General features: G+C 47.1%; 1 protein-coding gene across 2 annotated transcripts in view; it reads right to left on the bottom strand.

Annotated features, from left to right (window-relative positions):
• LOC149342837 (protein Wnt-6-like) overlaps positions 1 to 18,710 on the bottom strand; it is a 48,373-nt gene that overhangs the window by 15,936 nt on the left and 13,727 nt on the right. For both annotated transcript variants that reach the window (XM_089545334.1, XM_089545335.1), the window contains one exon: positions 1,639 to 1,731. In XM_089545334.1, the coding sequence (XP_089401460.1) occupies positions 1,639 to 1,731 (93 nt within the window). The remainder of the gene's footprint in view (positions 1 to 1,638; positions 1,732 to 18,710) is intronic.

Below are 18,710 nucleotides of genomic sequence, written 5' to 3'. Positions count from 1 at the left end.
TCGTTATAGCCGTAACTTCGTTATAGCCCGTGTTGACGAGCTTCTAAGGGGAATCGTAAATCCTTCGTTATACCCATTATTTCGTTATAAACTGTTTCGTTATAACGAAGTTCGGCTGTATCTCTTTTCTTTGGTTTAATTTCCATCTGGATTAAAGCCCGTACAGTGCTCTTCAAAAGTTCAGAGGCCGACTGGGTGCGCTACTGGACCGTACAAAGGAATACTATGTAATGTCCTCCTGTAAAGCTCTGACGAAGGTGGGGTGGAAATTCCTCTTAACTCTCTAAAGATTTGGAGCACTCATTCTCAGCTTTCCTGGACATCAACAGCTGGCGCCATATGTTGACCGCCAGTAGCCAAAACCACATAACTCGATGGGGATACTTTTAACTTGTAATTAAAAGAAAATAGAGTACAGATAGGTTCTGTTATTATAACCGACTCTTCTTCCTTTCCGCAAAATCTGACCATGTGAAATGCTCCCTGCGTCCACACCATCTATTTCCAAAAGCAATAGAAAATCAATGAGATGTGCCAAACATTCGAAATTCCCGCAGTGATTTTGAGGCGATCAGCGAAAACAATAAAATATACACGTCAGTTCCGATTGCACACAGTGTCGATGGTTCTTTGAAGACATTGGACAGCACCGATATACACAGACGCGCTCAATATGAACTGCAATGCACAGCTGACGACCGCAGTGCGTGTGCGGCATGATCATCATCATCGTAATCATCATCAGCCTGACAGCGCCTACTGCAGGCCAAAGGCCTCTCCCATGTCTCTCCAATTAACCCCCACATTCGCCAGTTGCGGCCAACTTATTCCCGCAAATTTCTTAATCTCATCCGCCCACCTAACTTTCTGCTGCATCCTGCTACGCTTGCCTTCTCTCGAAATCCACTCCGTTACCCTTAAGGACCACCGGTTATCTTGCCTTCGCATTACATGCCCTGCCCAAGCCCATTTCTTCCTCTTGATTTTGACTAGGCCTCATTAACACGCATTTGTTCCCTCACCCACTCCGCCCACTTCGATCTCTTAACGTTAAACCTATCATTTTTCTTTCCCTAGTTCGCTGCGTTGTCCTTAAGCTGAACCCTCTTTGTTAGCCTCCCCGTTTCTGCCCCATAGGTGAGTACCGGTAAGATACAGCTGTTGTAGACCTTTCTCTTGAGGGATATTGGTAGACTGCCATTCATGATCTGAGAGAGAACCTGCCATATGCGGTCCACCCCATTCTTATTCTTCTAGTTATCCCCCTCTCATGATCCGGATCAGCTGTCACTATCTGCCCGAAATAGACATATTCTCTTACTACTTCCAGCACCACGCGTGATACTCTCTGCAAAATCTCTACCTTTGTCATTGCGAGTTATATTCATTAACTTTAACCGTCACCATGCTCCCACACTGCTTCAGGAAGGAAGCTCCAAAGGCGCCTTGCTTGTTGCAAGTCACACTGAGCGCTGCTCTAAGTCTACAAAAGCAATGTTACTCCGGAGACTGGCTATAGCAGTTCCGAAGTAGAAAAGGTAGTAAGGTGCCCTTTTATAAAAGATAGTGCGCTAGAAGACAGCCTACTCCGTTTTTTCTCCCATACAGGATCGTAGCGGTACGTGTCAGTTAACTCACATGGATTCTCGGTACGCCTCCATCTTGGGATCGATGAGCCGCCGCCTGTTGAAGTGACTGATGCCGTTCACTCCTTCGGACACCTTCACAGTCCTGCGCGTTGGGGAAGGGAAGGGGAGGGAAAGGCATTATGACAATACTGAACAACACTGCAGTAAGATTGTCCCAGCCAGCAGGCGGGTGGCCGTGCGTACCAGCTCTGCACAAGTACCACAGGAATGTGGCGAATCAACCCTCATACCACTAAAGGTAACGACGCTAAATAAGGTTGCATACGTTCTGAAAATGCGCAAAGAGTAACTAATGTTGCATTTATAGTAAGGTGCATGTATTTACACAGAAAGGAGCAAAGAGAGAATAAGCTGTCCTCTAGTGCACTCCTTTTATAGTAGTCCTTTTATAAAAGAAAGTGAAGGGAGTGTACTAGAGGACAATTTACTCTCTTTTAACTCCCATATGGGCGTATTGCGTGTTTACAGCGTATTGTACCAGATATAGCACGTGGAGAAACAAAGACTACATATAGAAAGCCAAACCCTCGCGAACTCTGTTGCGAACTCTGTTGCGAGCCTTGCGGTGTCAAAGCCATGCTTCCTGCATATTATGACCGAGATCAAACGAAAAACAAACCGCTGCGGAAACATCTGCATGTACAAATAATCGTTTTTACAAAATATTGGCATGCACGAAAGCACGGTATTTAAAAGCAAGGCCAAGATACGCAACCACTGTTCAAGCCTATAGCCTCCGTCATAGTGACGACGGTCGAAACGACGACACGCCTACCGTTTGTTCATTCCATTCAAGCAACGACGCAGCAGCTTAAAGCAGCGTAGAGCTCACGCGATCTGCGTCAGCGAACACTGCTCAGTATACGTGCACGCAATTCATAACAGACGTAGCCTGCGCTTCCGCATATAGTGCTACAAGCACAGAGAGCGAGAGAGAAGGAGACCGAGAGAGGGAAGTGCTAATGAGAGCTCAAGCTGTCAGCGCAATGATTATAAGAGCTTAGCTTGTAGATAAAGATAGAAAGGGCAAATAAAAATATGAAATTATTATGGGCGCAAGCAGTCGCAAGCGAACGTACACACACGCACGGACTCCCGCATATGAGCGCATTATAAGCATACTGGCGTGCGGGATGATAAGCCACCTCTCCCGCGCTGTTTTCGGGCCATCGATCGATTTTCTCAGCCGCGCCGAGTTGCGCACGCGAGCCGCTCGTTTATCTAACGTGCCAGCTCATGTGTTGACCAAAATGTGCTTCTCTATGCAGCAACGTTCACGAGATACGCGCCTCGCGTGGATGTTACCGTGGTGACAACAGGGGCCGCTCCCTTTCCTCGCACTCCGCCCTCCGCACTCAAAACGCGTGAAGAACACGCGACAAGTGCACTTAGGCACGTTGCTGATGACCGTCGACGTCGGTGGACCCCGTACTGCGCGCCGACCGGTCACCCTTTTAAAAGCGGCGGCCGCCACTCGATGCGCGCCACCACGCAGAAGCCCCTTTGGAAAAGGGCGCCGCCGAAGAATGCGGCTCGGCCTGCAGAGCAGCCGGATACGCGGCGCTGCTTTATCCGGCGCACGTGACGCGGGTGTGTAGGAGAGGCCGTTACGTCACATTTTTTGAAGCCGGACGTGAAGGCTCCCCCCCCCCTTTCCCCTTGACCGCCGTCTCAGTGCACTTGCGCATGCGCAGAAGACAATGCAGCAGACGACGCCACTGCACCCAATGTTGTACTATTGGCCGCGCCGTCTGCCAAAGACTCCCAGAAGTCCTTGCGAAAGCACGTGACTTCCGGCACACTTTCTTTAGTGCAGCTTGGTAGGCGGCATGGAAGGCGTGCTTTGCTTGTGCATCCTTCTGAATCCCTTTGCTTGCTACAAGATAGCTCTCTGACCGTCGGTTGGGATGAGTAGAGAAGAGTTGCACCCTGTCGAGGTTGCCTTTGTTTTATTAAAAAGTGAATCATATAAAATTTATCAGCTTGGAAAGCGTCGTGTAATCTCCGCGCGAAGGAGAACTAAAGTGTGCTCGCGACTGTATACATAAGGAGGCACCGACTTATGGCGGAGTTATCCAACCCACCATTAAAGATGCTTACATATACACTCTCACAACAAATCCGTGCCGGCCATGAAGAGAGACCTGGGGCTAGCGTGAGCGATACTGTGGATCTCAATCCGAAATCGTCTCTTACGTATTCTCGCACTCGCGGAGGCAGATAACGAAAGGGAGCTGCTTTAATAAAAATTGGTTGCGGGGAAAGCAATGCCACAATAATTTTTTCCCATATATAGGGTTGGACATCCGAACCGCGTTCTTGGAAGAAAGATGAAGGAGGCGGAAAATGACAGCGTAGAGTGGGGGCTCCGGATTGATTTCGTTAACAGGAGAAATCAGAGAGAGAGAGAGATAGTGAAGGAGAGAAAATAAATGCCGTTCATCCCGAAGAGGCCCCGGTATCCCGCCGTCAGTCGACATGCGGCAGCTCTGAGCGCTCAGATCTGTTACGTGTATAAAAGGCGGTTGCGTATACAACCTCTTCTCCGGCAAAGCAGTCAGTCAGGAGCCGCTACCGATCCTTGCTTTGAAAGGGCAAAATGATAATATTGCGAGACCATAAGCATGTCGGGTGATGGAGGCAAGTCGAGACGTCATGCTTTATGTGAAATGCGGAAAGGAAAGCTTTACGTAGAGCAGGCTAGAAGGCTGCCTGCTGTGGTTGCATCAAGAAAGGAAAGGAAAGTGCGCGGGCCTGTCGACTGACGTCAGCTGGCCCACAATTACTTCCGCGTGTCGACAGAGGGAAACTAACGTGCTCGAGAACTTCCTCTCGGCGTAAGCATGTTTAGGCTAAGACTGCAACAGGAAAGAAGCAGCTTGAACCGCTGCGGTGGCCTAGTGCTCGCCTTATTCAGGGTGTAATGCTTGGTAAATGGGTTTTTGACGGCCCACCAAGAGCAAACGGAAATACCTTGTGCCATGGCGCTCTTTGGCCACACATGCCCTTGCACCATAAAGAACTCACTATCATCATCATCAATAGGCAGCTTGAACGATGCAGTCACGAGTAAGAACGCATCAGCTCAGCCGCGGGATGTCAGAGTCTTTACGTTAAATTTTCCGCTACCACGAAATGAAACTTTAAGCAAAAAAAACCTTACTCGCGAAATAATAAACAGGAAGTGCAGCTTCTTTCCTCTGTTCCCGACAATGTGGTATACTTTGACACAGGAGACATTTCGAGCGTCATAAGCAATATGATCGCGAAGACATCAACAGCGCGTCTTTTATGCCCGCGCCAGCCTGCAGACAAGCAAGCAAGTTCGAAAGTTTTACGTCAGTCAAGCGCAGCATAGTATACCATGACTATTATTTTTTACCGGGCAAGGGCATACAGCGCCATGGAACAAGGCATTTTCGTCTACTCAGGTCTCACGGTAGGGTCAAAGACCCATTTCCCAAGCATTTCGCCCTAAATAAGCCGAGCACCAGGTCAGTGGAAAGCTTGTACCTTTTGTACCACCGGTGGGTACCCGGAGGCACTGGGGATCGAACCCCGCACATCCCGCATGCGAGGCGGATGCTCAAACCACCAGGCGACCGTTGAAGTTGGCAGTAAATATTACAAGGGACCGTAGTGAATAGGCCTTTCTGCATCGTTTTGTTGTTTTCTGTTATGGAGTCTTTAGCTTGTCCGTCTAGTAGGAGCCTGAGAACGGCTTACCGTAGTGTGAAACAAACAGTGCTAATTAAATATCGCCGTTCGCGTACTGCTGAAGCATCAAAAACAAGTGCGAAAAGCCACGAACTTTCGGTATTCGTCATGTGCTCCGTACATACTGCAGAAATTCGATGGAGGCGAAATTCTAGACCTGTGTGCTATGCGATGTCAGTGCACGTTAAAGAGCCCCAGGTGGTCGAAATTTCCGGAGCCCTTCACTACGACGTCCCTCATAGCCTGAGTCGCTTAGGGACGTTAAATCCGCATAAACGAATCCAAACATTGCAGAAGTGAAAGAAGAAAATATTGTAGATTTATCAGGAAAATTATGATCACTGCTCAATTAAAATGAATGAGCGGCGATAATTTATGAGTGCAGAAGAACTATAAAACTTCCCGCAAATACTCATGCGCATATTATAAATCAACAGCAAAACTGTAGGATGATTCCACTGCTTGCGACTTTAGCAGTGCGATCATTAAAAAAATTTCGGCGTTTTTCTTGTTAGGGTTAGCTATGACGTCGCTTATATAAATATGCTGTAAAAGGCCATTTCTGCAATAATGCCAAAATATCTCGTAGATTTCCATTGGAGTAGAAATGAAAACTATTCACATTTTTGCAGACAGCAACATACGTCATACACCGGGCGTTACATCGTTTAATTTACTACAGCGATAGAGAGCTCGTTACGACTGGACAGAAGAAATGAAGCTCTGGAAAAAAAAACACAGTTAAGGCTCCCTACAACAAGCTTGAATGGGCGCTGTGATTGGTAAACTAACAGTTGCTTAGCAATATCATAGGTCGACGAACTCACTCATGAGTCGACTCACTCGGACTCACTCAGACTTATTTCAGGTCATGATCTGAGTCGTGAGTGAATTCAGGCTCACATTCAGATCACAATCTCAGTTGTGAGTGAGTTCGGACTCGCATTCAGATCATGATCTGAGTTGTGAGTGAGCCCGGGTTCATATTGAGATCGTGATCTGAGTCATGAGTTCGGACTCACATTCAGATCATAACCTGAGTTGTGAGTTAGTTCGGACTCACATTCAGATCATAATCTGAGTCGTGAGGGCGCCCGAACTCATATTGAGATCGTGATCTGGGTCATGAGTTCGGGCTCACATTCAGATCATGATGTGAATCGTGAGTCCGGGCTCACATTCAGATCGTGATCTGAGTCCTGTTCAGAACGGCACAGTGTGGGCCTATCAAATGGAATAAGTCCATGATGTGAGGGTGAACAATCCCACGATCCCAAGTGACTCCATGACGCTGATTGGGCAAGAGTTTGTAACGTTCGTAAAGGAGAGTTTCCTGTGCACTCGTGATATTGGATACCTTTTGGTCGAGATGATGATGTAGAGAAATTTCATTGATTTGTGGCAGCATGTAATTTTTGTGGCTGCTGAACTCTAGAACATTACTGAAGGCGAGAAAAGTTGATTAGTATCCGCGCTTGGTCTTGTTAGATATTAGCTGTGGCTTGCTGTATAGCGGTTGCTCTAGATCTTCCTTTGCTGATTTTTAATTAGTTGCGGAACTTACGCAGCTGTCTTAGACCTTTACGTCGCGCGAGCGGCAGCCGCAGGCCTCTAAGCCTCTGAGCGTGGCCTGGCGGCTAGCTGCAGTTACGAACTCAATGCAATACCGTATCTTTAACGCCTTTTTTTTTTTTCGCATTTTAGGCGCGTAACTTTCGCCGTTGGGCGTAAAAACGATTCAGCTGTCCGATGTCTGAGCTTACAGGAGTCCTGAATCAAGGTGAGCGAGTGATGAGTTGGAATGTGCAAGGCGAATGAGTGAGCGCAGATGTGTCGCGAGTCGGAATGAGTGAGTCTAGGTGAGTCATGAGTCAAAATGAGTGAGCCCATTTGAGTCGTGAGTCGAAATAAGTGAGCTCAGGCAATTTGTAAGTCCAGATGAGTCGTGAGTTGAAATGAGTAAGTGAGTCGAAATGAGTCGTTAGTTGAAATGAGTTAGTGGCCTAGATGAGTCGTGAGTCTGAGTGAGACGTAAGTAGCTATGTGTGGTTAACCCCGGTTGGCTGATGAGTCTGAGTGAGCCCGAGTAAGTTGCGAGCCTAAATGAGTTTGAGTTGATGAGTTTGAGTGAGCTCAGGCCTCTGTGAGTGCGAGTTTGAGTGAGCCCGCGGGTCGACCAAACTTTTTTGAGTGAGCCTGAGTGAGCACTCATGCCGATGTATGAGCAATATAGGCAGAGAATCATGTCATGGTGTACATTTCAAGGAAAACTATGTTTTTTTTTTTCGCTATATCGAGCACTTAGCTACAGACCGCTTCTTTATAAAGCGTTTACCGATAGAAACAGCAGCTTTGGTGCATATAGGTGGGCTGGCGCCAATGGCAGAGTAGAACAGTACACACTTGGGGCCGGCTGTGTATAGAACAATGACCGCGGGCCAGCCGAGCCAATACAGCAGCGAAAATGAGAAGGACAAAGGAAGAGAAAAGTGGCAGAAAGCGAGACCGGCGCTCTCAGTCTCGCCGATTCCCGGAACCGGCGGGATTCTTTCGCCTTAAAAGGCGAACCATTAGCAGCGCGCGGCGTCAAGTCTCCTTCGTCTCGGAGCTCCTCATTCCTGTTTTATTTTTCTCTTGAGTTCCGAGCGTATGTGCGGTGGTTTACTGCATTCTCCTTTCAAAGCGCTCTCCGTGGCGGCGGCGCAGCGCGGGCGCGTGCATTGTGTCCGCTCGCTCTCGACAGACGGACAAGAGAAGAAAATGGAGAAGCGAACGAGGGTTCCGAGATCAGCGGCGAGAAAGAAGAGCGGGCTGAGAGAGAGAGGGAGTGTTGGAGAGGAAATCTAGCGGCGGCGGCGTCTTGCCAGAAGAAAGAGAGCAAACGCGCGCGCTCTCGTCGCCTTCTGCCTTGCCCTCAGTGCCGCTTATACGCGTCCCGGGGCAAGTGCCAATGGCTCTCTTCATTGGCCTCTCCGACACCTCCTTCTCGGTGCGCGAGGCGCAATTTTAGGGAAACAAAGACGCCATTTTTCACACCCCAAATTATAGCCTGCCAGGGCTGGACGACGAAGACGACGTGGGCATCCTCTCCTCCTGTTCCGTGCCTCGGCGATGCCGCTGTTGGTGTCCACGTCTACGCAGCCTCTCCTCTCCCTCCGAACTACTCTTACCCTCGCCTTCCGAATTCCTCCGGCCGGCCCAGCGCAAGCTGCCATATAGGAGCGCGGATATGAGCGCGGGCCCGCAAGAGGAGAGACCGCGACGGGATCTCCCCGTCTCGTCGAGATTCGATTAGGCGCGCGGCTTCGCATGCCTTATGCTGAAAGTTGTCCCGACAATTGTCCTGTCACTCCTTGACGCGTCAGTCGTCGTGCGGGCGACGTGCGTGTCGGCCGTCCGTCCGGATATGTGTGAAATATGACGCGATTGGTGCTTTGTTTTTCTTTCTTTCTTTTCCTCCTTTCTATCTTTTTTATTTTGGGATGCTTGCGGGGCGTTTCGAGGAGAACCGAAACAGATGTCGCTGCCCTCACCTCCACCATATTATCCGGCATGGCATATACACAGCTTCTCGAGCAGCCGGCTTGGTTGCCTTGTCAGGTTCGAGCTGTGTTTTCTTAAGTCGTCATTAAGGAGGTTTGCCTCTGCTTCGATATAACCATACATTCTGCAGCATGCAGAGTTACTTGCTGAGGGCTTGTGAGAGAACGAAGTTCGAAATCCAAGGTATGACAAAATATTTTCTGCAATCGGGCAGTAAATTCATGTCATGGGAAAAGGAGTGCCTTACAAATGTCGGGGTCGAATAATGGTAGACCTTTCGCTTCACTACGTAAGCCACGAATGAGGCCTGTTCCTAACATTTTGCGGCCTCGAGCTTTTGTGGAAGTCGCTCCTTTTTTTTGTTGTGACAAGAACAATGTTTTCTTCGTCGCCATTTTTTTGTTTTTCTTTTTTCTTAGAGGGGGGGGGGGGGTTGGAGTGGGTAGTGCAAGGAGAGAGAGAAAGAAAACTTTAGTTAGGAAGAACAGACGGGGATGGTACAGTTCTCTCTGTGGCAGCCAAGATGGAGATCGAAGAAGACCCGCTGCAGGCGCTCCAAGTGGCAAACGGCCAACGTCCACTCCTTTATGAGACGTCCTCATACGACACCCATCTCCCATCGGCTCTCTCCCTCTTTTCTCCGCGGCCGCGCACTCTCGTACATCGCACCACAGCAGGGACTGCCGTTGCAGCGTGGCCTGTGGCAAACCAATCCCCCCCCCCCCCCCCTTCCAATTCCCCCCCCCCCCCCACCCCCCCTCGGGCCCCCTCTCTACAGGACTGCAGGCATTTTTGTACCCGGCGGTCCGACGGCTTGCGTCTGGCGTAAATACGCACTCGGCCCGATTGCTATCGACGCCACGCCATTACAATAACCGCTGTTACACCGTGTCTCCCAAGAAGGAGATTGATGCGGGTCTTTTCCAAATGAAGCGTTGCATGCACCCCACACGAGCGGCCGCGCGCGCTGGCCTGTGTTTCCCTTCCTCCTCCACGCGAACGTCCACCTCGCAGTTGTTTTCGCATGCCTCGGCCGGTGTCTTCTTTTCCGCCGATGCTTATCGGCCCGCGTTCGGAGGACAAGGAGAGGGGGGGGGGGGGGGGGGGGGTGTAGTGAAGCCCGAGGGATTCGAGGACAGCTGTAAAACTGAGGCCCGCCCGGGTGGTTGGCTCCTCTGCGTGGTCAGCTTCTGCTCGTATAGGTGTATAGCATCAGAGGCGACGTAACCGCTATGGTCATGAGGTCGCCGGTCCGAATACCTGCACCTTATGATGCATGCGTAAACATCAACTTTACTAGTCTCTCCGTGCTATTTTAATTTACTCGGAGTCCGCTTCATTTGGCTTTGTTGAAACGTTTGCGCCTTTACTCTGCGGAGAAGATATACGTAGAAGGGGGAGAGCGGTAGGTAACCATGCATGCAGAGCGTCACGTTATATTCCTGACAGGCAAGAGCTTTGTATGCGCGATGGAACGACGTTGGATGAGGCAAGCTGTCACGATTCACGAACTGCAGCCTCAGTCACGTCACGTATGCTGACGACAGGCGCTGTAGTGGTTTTCAGGCTGATTCATGAACTGCGTGTGCACTTTGCGGCAAGCCGGCGTATACACGCTGAACTGTCACTCCGCAGTCGAGCCGAGACTACGGAAAAACACTTGAGCAAAAGCTGAGGACATGACGGTGGGGAAACTCCGTTAACGCTACAAAAAACACAACGCGCGCTAAGCGTGCTTGCAAACTGATGATTGTGCATCATCTTGATGAATGTACAAAACAACACACGCACGCACGCACGCACATACGCACGCACACATACGCACTTTGGTTTTTGGTTGACATTTTTATGTGCCAATTCGTGCATTTAGAAAGAACGATGTGTTCTGCTCCTTTGTGTGGCACTTCAAGCACAGAGCTGACTCAATAAATGAAGGGATCGACTATACAGTCCGGAACATTGCGCGCAGTTTTTCGCCTTTTCTACGAAGTAGTTTACACCGCGTCTGTGAACGTGCCATGATACCATTGCAATCGTTTTCAGTGCAACGACCCCGCACGCATGCGATTAGGCATTAAACATTTCACTACTTTCGGTTTATGGGCACTTTAGTAGATTTACGCCCTGTTTATCACACCCTTTTTCTTGTCTTTCACAAATGAATTCAAATTGCAGTTAGTTTCTCAACAAAGCCTGCCATATAGGCTTCCCCTTTTTCTGACCTATATAAAGGACTACTTTAGTTCAAATTATTGTAGTGTTTTCGAGGCACCCACAATAACACAGCGTTTAAAGAGACTCGCCAGGCTTGTTTTCCTTTCCTTCAGTTTATAAAGATGGTGCATGCATTAAAGCTTCCGAAGCCCTCACTTGATGTAGATACAGTGGCTTCCTCTTATCTGGACAGTCTATTGATGCAATCACCTTTACGAGCTCTATAAACGCTCGCATTCACCCCACCGTAAGTTTCGCAAGATCGCACATGCACAACAGGCATCAGCAAATCCCACAGCCATATATCGTTGCGCCGGGTCCGAAAATATACATCGCGAGAACCCCCCGTTGAACCTTTTACGCGTCGTCCTCAATTTCTAGATCGTTAAGGCCGGAGGCGATAATAAAGCCTCAAAAAGGCGATGAACTTCTCTGTCATCCTGTCTGTGTGCGTGCTTTTGTGCGTGTGTGTTATTATCGTTATCACTCGCCACCTTGCCACAAGGCTGCTCCACGGCGAGAGGTGTGTGCGAGTGGATGAGCATGTGGCCAAGGAAACAGCTTATGTATATGCTTAACGCAGCCTCCGCCGCCTATGTACCGTATATACCTTTCCACAGCTCTCGCTTGATTTATAACGAAGCCCCGTTCTATATATACTGTTTGTGTACCTTGGGAGAATCGGCCGGCGCGGTGCGTCGCTTACAATCCCCGTCGATTGTCGCGGGGTCGCCGTGCGGAGCGCGTGAAGGCTGCAGCTAGCGTGGCATTAACATTCAGAACGGGCTCGAGACAGCGGTGTTCTTCTTCTTCCTACTCCCAATCTTGGCTCTACTTCTTGCTTTGTTTATCTCGCCGCGCACGTACACACTGAAGCAGCTAGATTATTTTTTTCCTTGGGCGCTCTATGCGTATGAAATATTGATATACGATCGACGCTCTTCGCCTCGGCCAAGACGCCACCCTGTTTCAATGTGTGCGGCATATGAAGAGCCCGCAATATGGATTTGAAGAAAAAAAAAACAAGCAAAGGGAGAAACTTTAAAAACCGGCAGTAGCATAGACTCAAACTCATGCGCAGAAAATTGAGAGGAGTCTCTGGTGAGTACATACGCAAGAGCGGCCCAGTGGGAACGGGGACTCGTTTGAGCTTGCACACGTTTTGTTAATCTCTGACCCTCGGAAGAAGAAGAAGAAAAGGAATAGAATAAACGGCTATCAGCACTTCACGGAAAAGAACATGAGGAAGAAGAGGGTGAAGAATTATAAGAACAGACGAGTGCCGTGGACGGATACCAGGCCGTTGAGAAATCTGGAACGCTCGGTATACAATAACGGCCGTGCGTGTATGCGTATACACACAGACACACACACGCAGGTATCGCGGAAAACGGGGATAAAACGGTTTGTTTTGTTTCGTGCGCTGTACGGAGAACACGTTTTCATCTACGCGACACGAGATTTCGGTCGTCCGTGAGCGGAACCCATTGCTCGCTGCGTCTTTTTCTCACGCCCTGACAAGACACCAGGAGTGGGACGGTATATACTGCAAGATAGAGTGAGAAGGAAGACTGAAAGGAAAAAAAGAAGTGGAATGAAACACTCAGCTGGGAGCGTGATGTGCCTTTGGCGAAGGGAAAGGTAGCGCGAGAAGCGAGCCTGAGAAGAAACATGGTGCGGTGTGAAACAAGAAGAAAAGTAAGGGAGCTATGGGAAGGTTATCGAAGGCGGAACAGAATAAAGCGGGTCGTGTTTCGCTGGGTGCGTCCCGTCGGGCCCGTATCGTCGGAGCGCCTGCTTTACGGAATACCGAGAGCGCATAACTCGCGTGTGGTCGTCATACGTATATATCACTATTCTCATAGACGACAACGTGAGTTCGCCGGACAACGACACGATGCTGCGGTCTGAGGAAGCGTACCGGGCTGCCTCTTCCGCGCTTTATTTTTCATCGAAACCCGGGTATATATACGATGTGATAACTGCGCATCCCGCTTGCGTAGATTACTGAGAGGTGCCCATGGCTCATTTTATATATTTGCTCAAGATCTTCAGTCTTGTGTCTCGCGTGCGGAAACCGATGTGGCAATACCTGACTACGCTCGTTTCAGTTACTACCTTCAAAACTTGGCAAATTCATCAATGTACAGTCAAATCATATTCACGACTATGCGGAAACTGTTTCTTTCATCCCGCTTACTTTAGGTATTCATTTATTTGAAATGCCTCAAACTAAGAACAGTGTATTTGTGGACAGAATAAGCAATAAAAGAAGTAATACAGAGTAAAAAAATATCTGAACTTACGATTTCAGTGTACAGAACAGTTGACCAAGCAACGAGGCCAAGCAACCAAGCAACCAAGAAACGAGCAACGAAACAAGAAATATGTGGCACAGATTAATGAACAAAAATAAAATAAAAATCACGTGTCGTGTGTTGTTACCAGTTCTTAATGAAAGAAGTCATGCAGCACAATGCAAATGGCACACGATAGGATAAGAAATAAATTCAAGGAACACGCATTGGAGAGTTTGGAAAATTTCCTGTCACCTAATTTTTGAAAAATCATATATGAAAACGCATGCGTGTAATATAATCTTGCCAATATCATTGAAGCGTACATGGCAAAGTTGTTTGCCTTTTTTTTTCGTCGTTTGTTTTTATTGCAGAGTATGGGACGAGTCAGGTATACGCAAGTGATGATTACTGCCTTCGCGTGCATGGAAACCAAAGAACGCGAGTTCGGCTTTTGCACGAATGTCCTTTAGATGCGTAATAACTCACTAGAAGCGAGCCAGGATTTTAATACTGAATATAATATACAAAGGAATTAGTTTAAAACTACCCAGCTGTATAGTTCGTTCGGACATTCACAATTATATGACAACAGCAGCATGTTACAGCACACTGACACATTTTTGCGACCTATAGGTAGAAAGTAACCTCAAGTAATTTAAGTTAATTACTTCCTTGCCTTCTTTTTATTATCCTTCTTGTAATCTATTTAAGACTTAACTAATGCAGTTAAGAATCTCACATTCCCTGTTTGTGATGATACCGACAGAGCAAGACAATTCGATGGTATGCCGAGAATGTGCCTTGCTGCACGCACCCTTTAGTCTGGAAAGGATGTCTCTCGATAAAACCCAGTCAGCAAAGATAAATGACGTCACACTTCTGTAACGGAAAGTGGGACTACACAACCTTCAGCGACGGCGCTACGCCGCGTAAACATATCGCATTTCACCACGATTGCTGCGGGTGCAATCCTGCGGTACCAGCAAGCTCTATAATTATCCGAAAATTCCTTTACAGTTGTCCATTACACCAGCTTGCTGATTTGTATTTTCATCCTTTTCAGTTAGCACTTTTTTCACCTATGATCCCATTTACCTTGACTGCTGTGAAAAATATACAGTTATGAGCTAAATTATTTCGTTTTCTTCCACGCTACTGCACTAATAGTATGTGCCCAATGTGCCCCGAATTCATGTAATTCTAAATAACCTAGCAATTTCAATAATATTCTGCCACGCGTAGCTTATATCGTCAGAGTCATTTTCTATTAAGCCCCCCCCCCCCCCCCCCCCTCTCCAAAACGATCTAGAAGCAAAAATAGCCATAAAAACAGCTGGTAGAACTCATGCGTCCTAGTTCTATCGTGCTAGCATTAGGCTAATGCAAGGCCACTGCATTTTATACGACCGTCCTTTCAGTGCCATAAACGTACAGTCTGTCAAAAGTTTAGAGCCCAGGGGGTTCACTTCCAAGCTTTATACTGGGACTCCAGGAGCATTCATGGAAGTCCTTCCTATTGCAGGAGGCAGTACCAGAAATCGTCTCATGTCCAGGAAATTTGGAGCGCTAGAGATCCATAAAGAACGACACAGTGTGGCTCAAAAGAAAACTCCCTGGGCTCCAAACTTTTGGCAAAGGCTGTACATACAGCCTTCGCCAAAATTCTACAGGTCACAGGGTCTATTTTTCAGCACCGCATATGATGGGCATTTAAGGCACAATTGAAGCTCCAAATCTCCGGCCGTTGAGGAGGACTCCCGCCCTTACCCCTCAGTGCCATTGCAGCTTCATATAGAGGCCCGAAGTGCCTACACGGCTCAAACGCATACCCTGCGATCTAAAGACTACTAACACAGAGTTTATCGTATTTGCCAGAAGTAACCGGGCGCCAGGTTTGCTTCTCAGCCCTACAGTGCATGGAACACTTACGGCACCCCTGAAGGCCAGATTGTCCTCCTTACCTTACACAGATTTAGAACATAAGGGCCACCATATGGGCTTCACTACACGTCTGAAAACAAAACAAAAAAAAACCTGTTGCCTGGTAACTTTTAGTGGTACATATATAGTACGAGAAAAATGCGCAAAAATCTCGGGTTTTGTTGAACAGACGTAAAAAGGAAACAGAAATTATAAAATATGGCCGAAATCAATGCGCTGATTTTCATTCGAACATTATAGCATTTATGGGCTCGTCGCGTAGGTTAGCGCATAAGCGGTGACACCTTCAAAAAACGATGGTGACCGTGCGACAGTGTGTGTGGCCCACGCGACCCACGCTGCTAGCTGGGCACCATATTGGAGGAAAGTAATATGCAGCGAAAAAAACCGGGACAGCAGAGACGACACAAACAACAGGACTGGCGCTGATCGAACAGTCGTTAGATCAGCGCCAGTCCTGTTGTTTGTGTCGTCTCTGCTGTCCCTGTTTTCTGCGCTGCATATTACTTTCCTTAAGATGAGCCACCGACTAGCCCATACCAAAATTTTGACCATATTGGAGGCTCGATCATGCTACATACGTTGGATCCCAAATACGTTGGATCCCAAACATACAGCGACGCCTTTTAAATTTTGCAAGGTTGGGCGAGCGTCAGAGCACTTTGATCTCGGAATCGCGGTCCGTCCACTTCTGACGCGACTTGTGCATGCCTCGGCCGTGGCATGCAGCTCGAAACAAAAGGCGCGAGTCTTACGCCGGGGAGGGGAAAGTCGACGGCAACAAGGAATCAGCACTTAAGTAATCGCCGCCGATGATACCGATGAGGGGGAGCACCGCTGCTGCAGTTTGCGCTTACGCACAAAGGCGGAGGACGATACGGAGCCGTTTCTCTTTCAGCGGTCGCCCTTTCTGCAAACAGGGACATGCACGGCACTCGGTCTTCGCTGAGGAAAAAAAACAAAAAAAAAAACGAAGCGACCAACAGCTGTTGCCGGGTGCGGGCCGGCTCGCATACCTTTCCTCTAACAGCTCCCTAGAAACGGGTGCATGCAAAATTCAGGGAATGCATGATATGTGAGCAGAGCGACCTTTCCCTCTCATAAAATTGATGCGACTTATGGTTCGTGCAGGAAAAGAGGCCAGGACGAATTATTCGACAAAAATTGTTCAAAGTTTTTTTTTGTTTTTTTTTGCAGTAAAGCACCAAAGAAGAACGGGAATTCCAGTCCTTCCGCCGTCGGGTAAGCTGTATTGTAACCTTCACGGGAGTGCCCGCCATAAAGCAACAACTGAATCACAATATGAAGGATCAAACATTCTGCGGGGAAGCTTTCATTGCTCGGTTCACACGGCGGTCGTTGTTGCCCTAACTGCAACAGTACAGACAATGGGCCTAGTTGGTATACGGGCCATGTTAGGTATGCGCATCCTGCCTCTTGCGAGCCAGCGCTTTCTAAACACGAATAACCCTATCGGGAGTATAACTCCATTTTAGGGGGCAGAGTATGTTGCCCAAGTTACGGAGTAGATTTCAATCACTCAATATACGGAATGCTTACTCTAGGAAACGGCTAAAATCTTCGTAACTGCTAAAACCTCGTATGTTTTGAAGAGGGAATGTGTTTCCGTTTCCAACCGCAAGTTTTCTGTGATTTTAGTGACTGAAAACTCCCCTAAAAGGGAGTGCTCCAGAGGACAGCTTACTCCCATTTTACACCCTTCCTGTTTAGAGTGCAAGTTCTGCACTTTCCTGCTTGATGGGACATCGCCGACAAATTGAAGTTGGCCTGTATCGATTCATTACCGCATTCTATAGTCACAAAGAGGCTACTTCCATTGAAGACAGAGGTAGTATAAACAAGAAAGGACTAAAAAATGAAATACGAATGCCTTGACCTCAGGACTTTTTCACAAGCGAACTGCGTTGACATAAAGAACGATTTTTAAACGCAGATTTCTGATTATAGACCACACAGCGAATAACTTCAAAGCAGTGATCACGGCCTCCCCTGTCGGTCTTTCGTCAGGAGCTTCAGTCGATTGGTGGGGGAATATATATATATATATATATATATATATATATATATATATATATATATATATATATATATACCTCTGGTAACCAAGTGTGTTTATCTTTTCGTGCTATATATATATATATATATATATATATATATATATATATATAGCACGAAAAGATAAACACACTTGGTTACCAGAGGTAAAATGCGAAATTGAGAAACACTTCATTTAGATAAACATTTATTGGGAGTCGACGTTTCGGACCGAGCCTGTCCTTTTTCAAGTCTTGAAAAAGGACAGGCTCTGTCCGAAACGTCGACTCCCAATAAATGTTTACCTAAAGGAAGCGATTCTCAATTTCGCATATATATATATATACATATATATACACACATATATATATATATATATATATATATATATATATATATATATATATATATATATATATATATATATATATATATATATATAGGATGCGAAATCATAAAGTATTTGACTGCTTACAAGAGTATATAGCGAAGTATACGCTTCGTTAAAGGAAACATATTTATTCGACTCGACGTTTCGATCGGATAAATATATATATAGCAATAAGCGCGTATTTTGCTCTCGAACAGACATCACGATGCATAGCCTCAATCAGTCAAGCAATTGATATTTACCAAATACAAAAATTATATGGAGTTCCCTTCAGTGTGCTGTGCATTCTGTGAGGCCAAGGCCCATCTACGAGCAAAGCACGCACTGCCCTGCAGTGTCACGTCTTGAGAAGTGCTCATCGTACGCAAGAATTCTGGACAAAAGCAATTTTGAGCGGGGAACCTTTTATGAACGCAATTTTTTTTCATATAATGTGAGGTTTCACTATAACAATCAATATATCCGCAGATCCCCCGACGGAAGTCTTGCATTTTTTTGGTTAATGTTTTTGCTATCGTCAAAAGCGTTCCCCATTGGTTTTCTATGGAAGTCTTAACTGTTCGATGCGATCGATGGTAAGACCTTAAAAGAAAGATTTCGCTTCATATCCGAAGAATGGACGATTACATTCAATATTTCCATTACAGTATCTTACAGTTTTATAATTTCCAAAATTTTTGCCCAAGAATGGTGGACATGTACGGATAAGTCACATACTGACGTCGCGCTGCATAGTCGAGGAGTAAGACAAAGTAGGGGTGTTCACGTTTGAATTCCACCTTATATATATATATATATATATATATATATATATATATATATGTGTGTGTGTGTGTGTGTGTGTGTGTGTGTGTGTGTGTGTGTGTGTGTGTGTGTGTGTGTGTGTGTGTGTGTGTGTGT

Source organism: Amblyomma mixtum, chromosome 5, assembly GCF_055824585.1.
Source record: "Amblyomma mixtum isolate Tamu chromosome 5, ASM5582458v1, whole genome shotgun sequence".
NCBI classification, from domain to species: domain Eukaryota; kingdom Metazoa; phylum Arthropoda; class Arachnida; order Ixodida; family Ixodidae; genus Amblyomma; species Amblyomma mixtum.
The sequence above is the reverse complement of the archived record's forward strand: the minus strand, read 5'-3'. Positions and strand labels throughout refer to the sequence as shown.